Source organism: Cylas formicarius, unplaced genomic scaffold (assembly GCF_029955315.1).
Source record: "Cylas formicarius isolate icCylForm1 unplaced genomic scaffold, icCylForm1.1 PGA_scaffold_5__7_contigs__length_24384050, whole genome shotgun sequence".
Lineage (NCBI taxonomy): Eukaryota > Metazoa > Arthropoda > Insecta > Coleoptera > Brentidae > Cylas > Cylas formicarius.
The window spans coordinates 22,327,082-22,343,476 of record NW_026844341.1 but is presented as its reverse complement, the minus strand read 5'-3'; the positions used below and the strand labels follow the sequence as shown (position 1 = coordinate 22,343,476).

The window sequence follows — 16,395 nt, the reverse complement described above, 5'->3', positions numbered from 1 at the left end:
GACGTAATAATTTCAGTTAACATATGCGAAATCTGTCAAAAAATGAAATATGATAGACATCTTTATAAAATCGTTTACAAACCTACCCCAATCGGAACTAATAGATAACTATTCTAATTTTGAAGCAGCGAAATATGTCAAAGTTTAATTAAATTCTTTTCACATCATGAAACACCAAGCAAAGTTACTACAGTACAGGACTTGTGGAAAATGAATCGAGTTACATTTCACTACACCGTATGATCCAAATTGGAACTCAGCAGTCGAAAGATTCCATTCTGCCCTTAAGCAAAGCCTCGTTGCTCTTGAAAATGGACATCGTACCAAAACGATCCAAGAACTAATGGATATCGCAATCTTAAAATATAATAATAGTATACATTTGAACTATCAATTAAATTTCAAGAAAATCCTAAGTCAATTGCAAACACACTAAAAAACCAATTTAAAACTTATTGCAAATATTTTCGCTAAACTAAATGAAAAACGGGAAAATGACCCCGAGATGCCCGTATTTTAAAAAATACACATTTAAAACAAAATTGTACCTTTTTTTATTTATACACGAGATTGATCGCAATCGGTAGATTGGTATCGAAACAACGAAAAAAACAGGTCGTCCGGGGGGGTGAGGAACGCCGGATAAGGAATGGAACAAATATTCATTTCCCCTTTAGACGTCTATACATATCGCCGAACATATTTGGGGCGGATTTCAGAAACAGAATTGGTTTTTCCACGGGAACGGGCCCATTCGGCCCCCGCCATTTCTCTTCCCATTTTGACGGACGTGTCCTCGCCGGTAAATTGTTTTTTCGTCGGCGATTATTTCGGCTTTCGTATGAGAGAGAAGGGCAGAGAGAGCGAGAGTAAGATTAACGTTTGCATTCAGGTTAAGTGAGGGTGAGAAACCAGGACATTTCCCTGTATCTTGGGGGAACGAGTTTTGTATAATTATAAGCAAAGAAGTAAGAAAAATATAAGAAATATAAGTATAAATTTTTTGAACGAATTAGTTTGGTTTTCCGATTGGAAGGAACACCGAACTGGAGTCACACTTGATTGAACTTATGAAGTAGTAGAAGTAGCTTCGGATTAGACAAATTTTCCTAGTTAATTTTTGTATGAGACCACCTCCTTTGTTTCATGTTGATGTTGATGTTGATATCGCGCTTTTCTTTTGCAGGAATTATCAGGACCACTGCTATTTTGGACGTCGAGACGAAAAATCACTACTGGTTGACCGTGTTCGCCCAAGACCACGGCGTAGTTCCACTTTACTCCAGCGTCGAGGTAATAACGATGTATTATTATAATGTATATTATTGAGTCAATTAATCTGAATACAAAGGTTTCCTAAGTGTAAAACGAAAGTGGTTTCAAAGGAGCTCTGTTTCGCGCGCCCAAGACGAAAATTTTAAACAGTCATCTCTCACGATAAAGCGACGATAAGGAAGAGAAAAAACGAGACAATAACCGCATCAAAATTCTTGTTGCGGCAGTCAACACCTCCTCGAAGCCGTATAAACGGGAACGAATGTGTAAATAAAAATCCGGCAACCGATATATACTACCGCTCGTTGTGTATCGGGGGAAAAAAGGGGGGGCACAAAATCTCGAAACGGAGGACCCTTTTCGCTAAACTCGTGAAACTTTAATGCCCTCCGCCGCCGCCGCCACAATGTTTCGCCGATAATATAAATCATCAGACCGTTGGAAAGATGCCTCGGTTCCGGCCGTGTGCAGTTTTTGCTCCGAGAGACGAACTAGACCGTATTATTTTTACCAAACCGCGCGAAACGACACGGAAAGAGATGAATTTTTCGCAATTTTACATTACCCCCCCTAGGCAATTCTTTTTTCTATTTCGTACTCGTCCTCCCCATATTGCGCCAAAGTGACTCCTAAATACTTAAATTGATAAACATGCTCGAAGCTGTATTTCCTAGATTCCGCTTTAAATACTGACATATGCTTCATTAAATTTTGTGTGGCAGTTCATTTGCAGGTATTCCTTATAGACAACATCTAGTAATACTATGCCTCAATAATTATTACAGTCAGCCTTATCTCCTTTTTTGTGTATCGGGTAGATGACAGCATTTCCTCATCAATTTGACATTCTATCTTCCTCCCATATTTGCTTTATTAATTCCGTAATACGCTCCCTCAACAATCCACCCCCATATTTTTAAACCTCTGCTAGAATTCCATTCTCTCTTACACTTTTATTATTTTTCATCTCACTGATGATCTGTTCAATTTTCTTGCCTGTTGGAGGTGCTATTAGTAGATTCTGATCCTCTCTGCCCCACGATCTTCCACTAATTCGTATCTATTGATTCTATCTTCGGTATCCTCGGTACCATTTTCTAACAGGTCTTTAAAATATCCTTGTCATCTATCCAATTTTCTTGATAAAAATTCCCTAATTTTAGCTTTTACATAGTCTTCTTCCATCTTTACTCTCGCATAGTTTCTCCTATTGAGACTTTCTCTACAGTCGCCGTTAAAGCAGCCCCTCTTGAGTCCAGCCTTCACCTAATCTAATTCTTTTTCCAGCACTCCTTTAATTCTTCCTTCTAATTCATCCCAATCATTTTCTATGTGATCCGTCCTTTGCATCCTGCTCAACTTTTCCGTCATTACTTTTCCAAAGTGTTTAGCAAGACTGCATAGTGAGTATCGGCATCGGCTCCTCTGTAACTTTTAACGTCCACCAGGAAATACCTTTCCTCGTTTCCTATCTTCGCATTTAAGTCACGTCAAGTAATTTTTTTTTTTTCGAAGAAATTTAAGCAGTTCGTTAGTTCACTGCTTCTGGATTTCCACTGCGTCGGGATTCGACTCCTTGTCTAAAAATTTCAAACGGCACTCTAAAGAAGCCAACAGCACGTGTGCTGACACTGAATAAATCGAGGAATATGTACCCTATGATTGTGATCTGAAATTACATCTACGTTTTTCTTTTAGGTCTACATCGAAGTGCTCAACGAAAATGACAACATGCCTCTCAGCGAACGACCCGTTTACTATCCCAGCGTACTGGAGGATAGCCCGCCTGGCGTCGAGGTGCTCCAGATCAAAGCCACGGACAGGGATCGAGACCCCGCGCAACAGCTGTCTTTCAAAATCGCGACCGGTAATCCCGAGGGATTTTTCGCAATCAACTCTTCCACAGGTAAGAGCCTGGATGGTCATAAATTCCGCTTTTATGAAACGTTTTGATTTTCTCTTTCGAGATAAAATGAGATATTCAATATTTAATATCTAGTGGAACCTCTACGCCTCACTACGAACGCTGCTAGAAATTATGACAGTCCATGCAGGCCGTGTTGCAGAGTTGGACTCCAATTTATCTCCTAACTAGCTGCGCACCACTAGGGAGCAATCGATTAAGAGTAATAACAGCTCAATTCATTGCCTGAGTCCATGTACTCTTCTTCTACTTCTTCGACATCTTCTCCCCCCAGAAAATATGTGAAGCTCTAAATGATCTATAAGAAACGACGATCGTAATGCCACTTCGTCCTGCCTAAAACCCCGAAAGCCGGGCACGTTTGTTCGATTATTATTAGATCTCAATCGAACGGCACGGTCACTGTGATGTGGACGAAGCCGCAGTTCCGAAACTATTTGGACTACAAATTAAATTTCCAATTGGATTTCACTTTTGACGAGAACGCCCGAGTTATTTCCATTGCCGCGTTAAACAAGGGAATTTAATGCTGCGCCGTACGGCAATAATCGATATTTATTTAATTCGTTTCGCGGTAATCCGATTGGCGATCGTGTAGAATGACGCGCGTCGTCGTAGGAGTACGTACGATTTCCGTTTCTATAGCGCAGTGTTGAAGTGAAGGTTTTGGATCCAATGGACCATTCTTTCAAAGTCTCCTTGCTAAATTATACTTCGACCAAAAATATAGTGCTTTTACAAACGCTTTAACTTTGTGCCTACTCCCGAGCAGACCCTGTAACCATTCCATTCCGAAGTACCAGCATCTTCTTGCAGTTGACTTCAGAACTTTGGTCATGTCACTTCTTTTTATTGCTCCTCCTACTTCCCCTTTTGAATTTCTTATAAAATTGTAAACATTCAACAACAATTTGTTTCGTTTGTTTAGTTCGTGTTCTAAATTGTCACTAGGTTTGACTACCATCTCCACTTCGTCTTTAAATTCTGCTTTATTTTCCACGTCTTCTTTAAACAGTCCCCACATTTTAGAGTGTTAAGCTTCCAAAAACGTTTAATTGTATGATTCTAATAAATATTTATCTCTATTCTTATGATTATCTACCGCGAATATAATCTGTATTCTTAAAAAAGACTGTTGTTGTTTGCAAATCAAAGAACTATGTAGAAGACACAAAAATACAAGAAGAAGAATCTTGTTATTCGACAGGCACACAAGACCAAAATGATTATTTTTAAACTTACCTGTAAGATGAATAGAGTACAGGTACTTACCGTTAGCCTTTGAACTATCCAGTGAAAACAGCCTCGCAGGGTCAAAGCTCGAGTATCAGGTACACAAATACGTACTTACTGGAAGGATCACATTCAAAAAACTTCACCCTATGTTAAAATAAACGCTTCTACTTATTCAAAAATACCCCGCAGCATCAATGTATCATCATCATCAATATATATGTCCTTTCGCGAGTACACTGTACTCGGACTATTATTTTTTCTACTTATCTGTCTACTCCGATTTTTTTGTAATGGATTTTTTTTTTAATTAAAGAAAAATCGCTTTATAAAAACTATAAGCTTTTTTTTCAATATTTTGTTATTATTATCATAATCGCTACTATTATTATTAAATAAATTCATACACAATATAAAAAAATTACATCCTCTAATATGGTAGTGTATGGTACCGTTCGAAGTAGTGTCCCGCCTGCCTTCTCGTGCTTCAAGGTTAGAACATATCGCACAGTCTTTTTTCTTCCCATAATTTTGATGATGATGATGATGGTCTGCCAGGAGTTTTGGACCCCTGCCGAAAGTTTTCTGTCATCTCGTCAACCAATTCCCGAACAAACTTTAGATGTGCCAGTGGTTTTTTGTTTTGCCTCCGTTGTGAAATTTTATATAATAAAATGCATTAAAACACCAGACATTTCGAGTCCCCAGAAACATAACTTTCGCCACCATTTTAAAGACTTCCTCAGATATGATAGAATCAGGTATAAATCTGCGTTTGATTTAAATAGTATCTGTCAAATGAACATTTAGTTTTAACAATACTTCTGCAAGTGGCAAGCTCGTATAGTATCTATCGGTGTAAAAGTGATATATCCTCTTTATCCTCTATTATTGTCTAATAATTTTTGATACAGACGTGACACTATCCTTGTGCTTACAGGTAAATCAGGACTCACTAAATCTTCCGATGTCAAGCTTCCTTAGTACGGCAAAATTGAATAAACATATCCGGCTTAGCATCCGCCATTACATAAATTCGTATCCTCCATTTCGTAGGCTTGTTAGGATGGTAAGTTAAAAAACTAATTTTACCCTTAAATCCAACAACAGATTCGTCTACCGATATCTCTCTTGATGGAACAAAATGTTCTTTGAATTGCTTATCCAAATAATCTAAATACTGACTGACCTTCTGAGTTCGAGCCCTAAGAGAGATGGTTTTCATGGATAAAAAAAGGTATTTTGACGTTAGAATGTTGTGACCAATACCCTTGGAAATTAGATAAGATTATCGTACCCATATTTAGGACAACCCCAATCTACCCACGTTTTGATAATCTCTTTTGTGCTATTTTATGTCTAGCAGAGCTTGAAAAAATCTATGGAATTTGTGGTCCTACCATTTTATCCCCAGAAGTAAACGGAATCCTGTATGGTTCCTGATTGTGGCACGTGACTTCCTGCCATGGACCAACGTTACCAGGTTGTGTTATATTCTCGTTTTCTTCACTGCTGCTTGAACTTGATGGTAAAGGTATGGTTCTCTATCTTTTAGTAACTATAATATAGCTACTACTATTAGAGTCACTAATATTATCACTATCAAAACCATCATTTTCAGATGCGTCATTATAATATTCGTTATTTATTTATTTATTTACATACACTGCTCAACAGGATCATACTCAATTATAGAGCAGGAGAACACCAACTATATTTAATCAGAATTACAAAATTATTTACAAAATATAAACACTACACACAATATTGCAAAATACTCGCGCCTGGTCTGCAGAGAGTCCATCGAAAACAAATTCAGCAACTCAGTCTGAGGAACATCCAGTTCAGGATAAGATCCATGAGTTTTATAATACGTATATTTTAGAAATCGCCTTTGAATGGACTCCAATTTCTGCGAATGAACGCTATAACCAGGCGACCAGACGGCAGAGGCATATTCTAACTTCGAGCAGTAAACAAAAGCTTTATCGAGTTATGTGAAGCAAAATCTTTAGTTTTAGATGAGCTTGCCACTATTGACTCGATGTGATCGACAAACGACAACTTTTTATCAAATATTACACCTAGGTCGCGCACTAAGTCCGCACTAACAAGAGATGTTGAGCCAATGCTGTAGTCAAAGAGAATTGGGGACGATTTCAATGAGTAAGTCATGTCAATACATTTGTTAATGTTAAGAGGCATCATGTTGTTGTTACACCACAGATTTAGAATCTTCAGATCATGTTGCAGTCGAATGCAATCAAGAAAATGATTTATGACAGCATAAAGTTTTAAGTCATCCGCATAAAGAAGGTATTTGAAAGAAAGTTCCAGCTCTATGTCATTCATAAATGGAATGAACAATAAGGGCCCTAGGACGGAGCCCTGTGGCACACCAGAAGTTACATTACATTCGCTCGAACTGAAACCGTACGAAAACGTACTGCCTGCGGTTAGTTTAGTATGATTCAGTCAACGTGAGTAAAGAGGAGGAAAATCCAATTCTAGATAATTTGTTTAATAGAATACTGTGATCTGTCAAAGGCTTTTGTTAAATCTACATAAATGACATCCAGCTGTGCATGGTCATCGATGGCACTAGCTATATACTGCGTGATAAGACATAAATTTCTAGTTGCCGATCTACCCCTTATAAAACCGTGCTGTTTCGAAGACAGCATTATAACATTATACAGAAGGATTTCGAAAACCTTGAGGAAGTTGGATATTATCGAGATGAGTCTATGATTACTGATGACATTCTTGTCTGATTTCTTATCACTACTTTGCAATTCATTTTCAATTTCATCTTGTGAAAATTTCTTCGGCATTTCAAACACTTTTTTTTTTCGAAATATGCACCGAAAAAAATACACCGAACTTTACCCAATCGTGTTAGATATAAAACTGAGTAATATTCAACCGGCCAACTTGCTGTAATAATAAATTATTGTGCGCCGCCTATAGGGCGACATACGAGTGCAAAGGTCTGCGGTTAAGGTACTGTAAAATACTTTAAACGTTAAAGCAATAAATGCACTATATTTTTGGTTGTACAATACTAACCTATTCGAAAGTGTAATGGAAGAAGAAGAATAAGAAGTGGTTTCTTTTAGGGTAGGTTTATGTTGGAGCTGCAAACACAGCAGCCATATATTAGAAAAATGGAAGACAAAAAGAATGGGTTTTCGTGGATAACCCTGTAGGTGTATATAAAATAAACAAACTTTTGCGGCAAGTTTGCGCGGAGCTATCGAGCGGCCGGCAATTTCGGCGATTAAAGAGGCTCTTGCAGATTGCCGATGACAATAGGCGAAGTTTCGTTATTGTTCAGGGCCCCCGCGAGTGTTTCTTTTATCTTTCGGGAAATCTCAACGCCGGCCTCGGCGAAATTAAAATGTATCGAAACTTATTTAATATTTCCCTTCGAGTTTGGCAAAGTGCTTTTAGCTCTTGGAATCGAGCCTTTTCTTTTGACGAAACAAATATTGTTTAGTTGGAAAGTTTTTTATTTTGTTGGTCGATTTTAGTAGGGATTGCTGCAAAAATTGTTAATTTTATTAATCTGAATTCCAAGTAGATTTAAATTATATGCTTTCAGATATTTTTTCGCATATATATATATATATATATATATATATATATATATATATATATATATATATATATATATATATATATATATATATATATATATATATATATATATATATATATATATATATATATATATATATATATATATATGCGAAATATACACATTCATTTTGTAAAAGAAAACGGTTATATGTGGATATACAGAAATAAAGATATATTATTATTATTATTATTATTATTATTATTATAAACGAAGGAACACGATTAAAGACGCTTCAGTTTCTTCCCGGTTCTTAGAAACCCAGCATTGGAGGCAATCTACGGGGGCCAAGGCTCCCACTATAACTATCGGTCCCCCTTACCTTTTATATAATAAACCCGACGGACCTCGCCTAACGACTTAACTAAATAACAAAAATAATAATAATCCCGAAGGTCCCGGGGGAATTTTGCCTAAAACAATAGAATCCCGGACGCCATAATAATAACACTAAAAACACGGGCGCGTTCCGGACTCGTCAGGGTCCCGCCCGCACGGGGGGTTGAACAATGAAAGTAGCTAAAAGGGTTCCCATGAATATGGACAAATCCGCTAGTCCGGGGGATAATTATTAATCATCCATCGCCGGTAGTTGTTTTGAGATTTTAGTCATTATTTATCATCGGCGAGGGTCGATAAACAATGGGCATTGTCATTGATAGATCGGATCCGGTAACGAGTAATTATGAGAGTTCCCAAATACAAGGAAGCAGTTCCTGTAAAGCCGGATACAGGCGGGTATGGTCTGTTCATAGATATAAGAAGGTGACCAATTGCTTTTGAATGGGATTATCCAAGGGTGGTCATTATTATACAATGCAACAAGATTATTACCTAAAGTTTCGGAAATTAAATTCAGGTAAAATTGTGGTCCGTAAGGACGTTATAAACAATGTTTATTTGACTCTCATTGACAGTGGTGCCAGCAAGCAAGCATCTTTAGAAGAAACGGTCACATTGACGAAAATTCCAACATCAATTGTATGGAAAATTGTGAATAATCCCATTTCAGCGAGGAAAAAAAGAAGCGATGCTGACATTTTCTCGAGTGTAGATGAAAGTGATCAAGATATAATACGGAGTAAAATTTACCAGTTTACGAGGAACAAAGCGTGCCTACACTAGATATCTCAATTAGGAGGCTTGAAAAAGATGAAACAGGTGTTAATGTGGCAGAACTACTATGGAAGTGTATTCCACACATGGGTTTTAGATTTTAAAAAATTGGCAAATGGCAAGTTTTAATCTTCTAGAAGTCGTATATCTAGAAAAAATTAGGATTTACAGTGAACAACAAAGGCCAATTATTTACTTGGATGAAACCTGGTTCGACGGTTATGATACCCCCGAAAAGGGTTGGGTTGTCTCAACTGATAAGTGTAAAACAAACGAGCCATCAAAAAGAGGTATTTTGCATGCTGGCTCTAAAGATGATTGGATTCCAAATGGACTTACTCTGTCATGAGGAAGGGGTTTTGGGGTTTTAGTGAACTGTTTACTGTGACAACTTCCATTGTCCATTACAATGACGCTATTAGGAGGAATGTTTGGAACTAGTTTGTTTTAAAACCAACTTTCAAATAAATCAGCGGTGGCGTCTTCATAGTAATCTAGCGCAGAATCTTTAATATTTTTCGCAGACAGAGAAACTCCATTTGGAATCCAACCATCTCTAGAGCCAGCATGCAAAATTGTTATTCTTTTACCTCTTTTTGATGGCGCGCTTGTTTTACTCTTATGAGTTGAGTCAACCCAACCCTTTTCCGGGGTATCATAAGTGTCGAACCAAGTTTCATCCAATTAAATAATTGCCCTTTGTCGTCCTCTGTAAATCTTATTTTTTTCTAGATATACCAATCGCCATTTCCGAATTCTAAGAGATTCAATTAAAACTTGCCTTTTGTCAATTTTTTTAAATCTAAAACCCATGTGTTGACTACACTTCCATAAGATAATTCTGCCACATTTAACACCGATTTCATCTTTTTCAAGCCTCCTAATTAAGATATCTAATGTATTATGTATATCTATGTATTATATCTTGACCACTTTCATCTACACTCGGGAAAATGTCAGCACCGCTACTTTTTTTCCTCGCTGAAATGGAATCATTCATAATTTTCCATACAGTTGATGTTGGAAATTTTTTCAATGTGGTCGTTTCTTCTAAAGATACTTGCTTGCTGGCACCACGTTCAATGATAAACATTGTTTATAACTTCCTTAGTCTCAATAGAATAGAATAGAATAGACCACAATTTTACCTGAATTTAAATTCCGAAACTTTAGGTAATAATCTTGTTGCATTGTAAGTTAATGACCACCCTTGGATAATCCCGTTCAAAAGCAATTGGTCACTTTCTTATATCTATGAACAGACCATACCCGTCTGGACCCGTCTCTATACAGGTCGTAACGCTGCAGCGCGCATCCAAGTCATTCCCGCTCACCTCGACAGTCCCTTTGGAAATACAAAAATAAATCGCGCTGTTTTTATTCAATTTCAGAAAAATTAGTCGACTTGTAAACAAGATGAAAAGCTCTACTGAATTTTAATTAAAATAAATTAAGCCGTAATTGAATGTAAATCCGGGATAGGGACCGCCGTGTTTTGTTCGGCGTAACGACACCCCCGCCCCCGTTTCACCCCCGGTCGGACGCAAAAACAACGTCGGCACGAAAGTTTCGGATTAAAAGCAACAGAAGAAGGCGTTACACTTTCAGCCTACGCTAAGCAGGGACAATATACAAAAAGACTTACAGTAAATGGTGAGCATTTTTGCCTAAAGAAATTTATGCACGATGTCCCACTGCTACTTTCGTGACTTTCGTAATACTCAAGGAAACTTTCATACCAGAGCTTTGCTAGAACTTCATAGTTTAAGAATATTTGAAAGTGGTTATATACCGGAAGTTTACACGTACGCTTCCAACAGGTCCCAAAACTTAAACCCAGCTAAAATTGTCAACCCTCAAATCAATAATATTGAGATATGCGTAACTGAACTTTTTCCTAAATAACTAAATACAAAAAAAATTGTAGCACTAGTACAAATATCATAGTTTAACAAGTTTTTTTTTTTCAAAAATATCAAAAATTTTGTGGCTTCGTAGGATGGGAAAAAGCGAAGTATCAACAAATTATTATGCTTCAACATTGAAATCTAGCTCCTCCAAGTTGAATCCATCTATAACTTTTTTTTTCAAAAATATCAAAAATTTTGTGGCTTGGTAGGATTTTTTCAAAGTAAGAAAAAGCAATAGGAAGTATCAAAAAATTATTATATTAAGGAATAATATCTACTCTGCTTCAACATTGAAATCTAGCTCCTCCAAGTCGAAACCATCTATATCTTTTTTTTTTTTCAAAAATATCAAAAATTTTGTGGCTTGGTAGTTTTTTTGCAAATTGAGAAAAAGCAATAGGAAGTATCAAAAAATTATTATATTAAAGAGTAATACCTACTCTGCTTCAACATTGAAATCTAGCTCCTCCAAGTCTATATCTATATCTTTTTTTTTAATGTCAAAAATTTTGTGGCTTGGTAGGATTTTTGCAAATTAAGAAAAAGCAATAGGAAGTATCATAAAAATATTATATTAAAGAGTAATACCTACTCTGCTTCAACATTGAAATCTAGCTCGTCCAAGTCGAATCCATCTAAAACTTTTTTTTTTCAAAAATATCAAAAATTTTGTGGCTTGGTAGGAGTTTGGCAAATTAAGATAAAGCAATAGGAAATATCAACAAATTATTACATTAAAGAATAATATCTACTCTGCTTCAGCATTGAAATCTAGCTCCTCCAAGTCCATCCATCTACATCTTCAACTACACGTTTATTTGAATTTAAGCTGCTATACGAACGCTACCTTTTATATTTCGGTATTTGTAATATAAGCTACCAAAAAATATGACTTCATTGTTTCTCAAAATATCCACCCTGATGATCAATACAACCAATGAAACCAATCATCAAAGCACTTTTCAAACATCGAGTTGTGCACCTCCCAAAACATCGCTTCTTCTGGTATCAAAAATCGTTGCCACGTAATTTATTTTTAATGTATGAGAATAAAAAGAAGTCATTAGGTGCTAAATCAGGACTGTATGGTGGATGGCTCATCAAATCGACGTTTTTAATGCTCAAAAAGTTCTTTGTTTGCACTGATCGGTGGAGCTACCATTGTCGTCATGGAGAGTGATTCGAGTGATTCGTCTTCGACGACTGAAAAAACAGGCTACCATTTGTTTCGAGGTGCTTCGCGCGTGGACAACTTTTGTAGACTTTGTCTCATTCTGAAAGACCCACATAGTCGACTGCTGCTTACTTTCAGGTTCATATGCATAGATCTATGATTCATCATCTGTCACGATATCATAGACGTGTTTGCTTCGACCAATCAACACGAGCCTTTTCTTTGAGCTGATGTCAAATTGTTTGGAATCCAAATTTTTTTAGCTTTCAAATGTTCTTGCAAAATTGTATGTATGCTGGTTCTACTAATGCCCAAAGATACCTCAAACACATGATGATCCTGCAAAATCAGTTTTCTCACTGCATCAATGTTTTCTTGGACAACCACCGATTCGTCCTCAAGAAAACTACGACCACGACTGAAGTCCGAAAATCAGCGATAAACAGTATTCCTAAATGGTGCTTTAACTCCAAAAGTCGAATTAAGTTCATCGATCGTTGTTGAGATGTAAAAAATTATTGCACCAAAATTATCTCGATTAAGTCCCATTTTTAACCGTCACAATTTGTTTTCTTTATCACAAATCGCACAAACAACACTCTTTCACTAAAACCTAACTGAGTAACCCTAACCTCAAAATGTCAAACTTCCCTATTAAAATGTTAGTCGCTAGATGGCAGAACTAGTTTAAGAAAATCCCGGTATGTGATGCGTAATATCGTTTATGTTCTTCAGTTTCTCTTCAGAGATTTGTTTACCATTTGGCCACAAGATTATGAACAGGTCATTCTTTTGAAATTTAATCGATCTGATATGTAGCCAGTTTCCTTTTTCTCCTGTTTCGGTTTGTCATATGTTTACAATATTTTTTTTAATATTATTCGATTTAGATTTTTTGTTACTATAAATGCCTTTTTTACGGCAGTTTCTCATAATATCAATATAATCATCAGCCTTAAACACGGTGGAATGATTTTAATTTGCATTCTATATCGCTTAAATCCGAGTCGCTGTGTAGGGTAACTGTTTCGAGATTTGGGGTATTTTTTAAAATATAAATAAGGAAAAGAGTCAATTTAATATTTCTATTTATTTTGACCCCCACACGAGTCACTCCACAGAACATTTCCGAGGAAATGTCTGCTTGACTGTGACATGATCTCACTTCTCTACCGCTGTGAATTCCAGCGTTATATACCCAGAGCTGCCTTCTATTGAACACAATATTTGTAGGTATTCGTGCTAAACGTAAGGTTTTTTGAAAATCGAAAGTCAAGCACTCATTTTTATCATTGCTTTTAGCTTTTCCAAAATCTTCCTTGCACAGTGTTCGAGCTTCATTGGCTAACTCTAAATGTTGCTATTTACAAAACTTCTGGATTCCTCCTGATTCTTGTTAAGTCGAACTTGTTAAAGTTTCGCCAATCATCCTGTTGACTTCTTCAGAAAGTAGGTCTTCAGGCGTAGGTTTCGTAACCGTATCCGTATCTACTGGTGGATTTTTCTTTGGAACAGAGTGGTGGGGGAAGGGTTAATTCGGCACGACAACCGTTGAACTTTATTTGTCCCGAAAAAAAAAACGGGCTGCGTTGTTGGCGAGAGCTTTACGACCGTCCAAGAGCAATCTCGCTTTTATGGCATTGCGGAGAAAAAACTTACGTAACGAATATCCGGAGTAATCCGGTTTTACTGTTGTCCGGCGGAGCGGGACGATCTCGCCAAGAAGACGAGTCGAACTTCTTCGACCTCGTCGGGCCACTTCAAACTCTGTATAATGTAAAACTCTGTATTCCGAACAAAATTTGTTGTACTGTTAGGTCTCCATACAAAGCTATGTATTAATCCACTCTGTATAACGAATTTCCCACTGTCGATACCGAAAGAAAAGAGGGCACATCAGGTAACAAAGTGAGGACTTGTAATTAATAGAGTCTCTTACCTTCTCAGAATTTCTTACCCTAATGATCTAATTACCGAGAACCTGGTCGTCCCAAGTGTTGTTCTCGTAATAAGCGATTATGTTAATGCCTGTATGCTTTTGGCATTTCTTCCACCCAAAACAACAAGTGTATTACAGCCGATGGTGAAGAGTTACAAGATTTCACGGTGATTTGCCTGCCGCAGCAGACTTGACAGAGGAAGCCATTTTACAACAAGCAAGAAAGGGTAAGAAAGAGCAACAAGAGGAAGAAGAAGTTGTAGAAGCTGGTCTAGGACCACCATCAACCATTTAACAAGCCCTATATTCAGTTAAGCTGCTAGAGGATTTTTTTATGAGTCATGGGGAAGATGTCCCTCTTGGAGAAATGGTGAAAACTAAAAAAAATCAAAAGAAAATCATAGATTATTTGAAGCATTAAATGTAGTTCTTAAATATTTATATAAAATGTTCCTAAGTAGATGGTAAAATATGTATATAAAATAATTAAATATTACAGAACACATATGCACAACTGTCTATAACTCGTTATAACGAAAAAAAGCAGTCCCTTCGATTTCGCTATATGGAGTTTTGACTATATATACAGGCTTCATCAAATATTTATTAGGTACCGTGCTTTTATTAACCCCCGTTATTGGGTGTTGGGTATATAACTAACAACCCAATAATGGCATCGGCGTTATCGTCGTTTTCACGACCTCGCGAAACGCCCCGAGGTTAAAACCCGACGAGGTCGTAAACTGGAAGACATTTATTCGCCAAATTTTCAGCACGGTTTCTCCACTTAACTCCTATTTTCGGTATCGTCTCTTTCATACTTTTTACTAGTAACTATCGATTTCTTGCGACTTCGAACCTTCGACAAATTGATTTCCTTCTTCAACTTCACTTCAACTAACCAACGCATGCACAATAAGCGAACGTCTGAGTTACAAACGGTTTTCAACTGCCGGCGGCGTCGGAACTGGCAAACTGCGAAGCCGCAGGGACGTCATAAATCGTTCTTAATCTCTGCATTTCGTTAACGTATTTGCTGGATGCAACAACAATTGAAAGTTTCGCTCGAGGGCCGCTCCGCCGTATACGCGAGGGCGATAAAGAGCGAGATATAAAGTGGCGAATCGCGTGATTACAGCGTCGGTTATTTCCAGACTACGTATATTTCAATAAAACCCGAATTTGCCGGAGGAAAAATGTGTCCCGGCGGTAGGCGATTTGCATAAGAGGACCGCAATCAAATCGGCATTATACACGGCGAAATCGATTCGAAGGAGGGCGAGAGAGACCCCCCGCTCTCCCCCCTGGGTTACGACAAAAACGCACGTTGCGCCATTTGCTTGGCGACGTGGCCGATTGATCGGGTTTGAGTGCGCTGACTTTGAAAGACGCGACGACCTACTTGGGGGGGACAACGCAAAAACTAAATAGCAAAACTTAATTTTTTTTAATGAAGCGTCTGAATTCGTCCTGCGTCGGTTTTTGTTGAGTCGAGCTTGCAATCATCCTTAGTGGAGCGCCGTAAGGTGTATACCTCGGAATCCAGGGCCAGTCAATAAATCTTTTTATAAACTTTGGCAATGTGTTTTTAATAGCATATAGAAAAATGTTAAAAAATATATATATTGTGCGATCTTAATTTTTTAATAATTATTATAGATAATTATTAATTTTTTGGAGTTTTCCTTAAGTTATATTAGTGTAAAATTAAATTTTAAAAAGAGGAACTATTACAAACTTCCTCTTGGGTCTCAAGGGACTGCAGGTATAACGATGAAGGGTGGGGAGGGGCATAGAGGGGGCAACAGCAGCTGTTGGGTGTTGTTAACGCGGGCCCTAACAGAAAGCTAAGAGATATAAAAGTCACTAGAAGAATACCAACACTGAAAGGTGCTTCTGTGGAAAGAGACTTTCTCAGTATTTAAATACTTGCGAATTTGTCTACGTGCATTCAGTATGCAGACAAAAATATATCAATAAAGGATGTATTAATGCTTATTTAAAAAAAAGAACACCACATCAACGTGCTCTTCACCTAAAAAAAAACTGTGAACGGCTACTTCTATTGATTTTGATTGGAAAAATAAGTGCTTTTTATATGAAAAAGAAGCGGATGAAATGAAGGAAAGGAAATGAGTTCAAGCAAACTATTTTAAATTTGATAAGCGAAGAGAAAAGCGAATA

General features: G+C 37.3%; 1 protein-coding gene across 13 annotated transcripts in view; it reads left to right on the top strand.

The window, feature by feature from the left end:
* Positions 1-16,395, top strand: part of LOC132702184 (fat-like cadherin-related tumor suppressor homolog) — a 347,569-nt gene that overhangs the window by 276,712 nt on the left and 54,462 nt on the right. For all 13 annotated transcript variants that reach the window (XM_060670670.1, XM_060670671.1, XM_060670683.1 and 10 more), the window contains 2 exons: positions 1,187-1,293; positions 2,974-3,181. In XM_060670670.1, the coding sequence (XP_060526653.1) occupies positions 1,187-1,293; positions 2,974-3,181 (315 nt within the window). The remainder of the gene's footprint in view (positions 1-1,186; positions 1,294-2,973; positions 3,182-16,395) is intronic.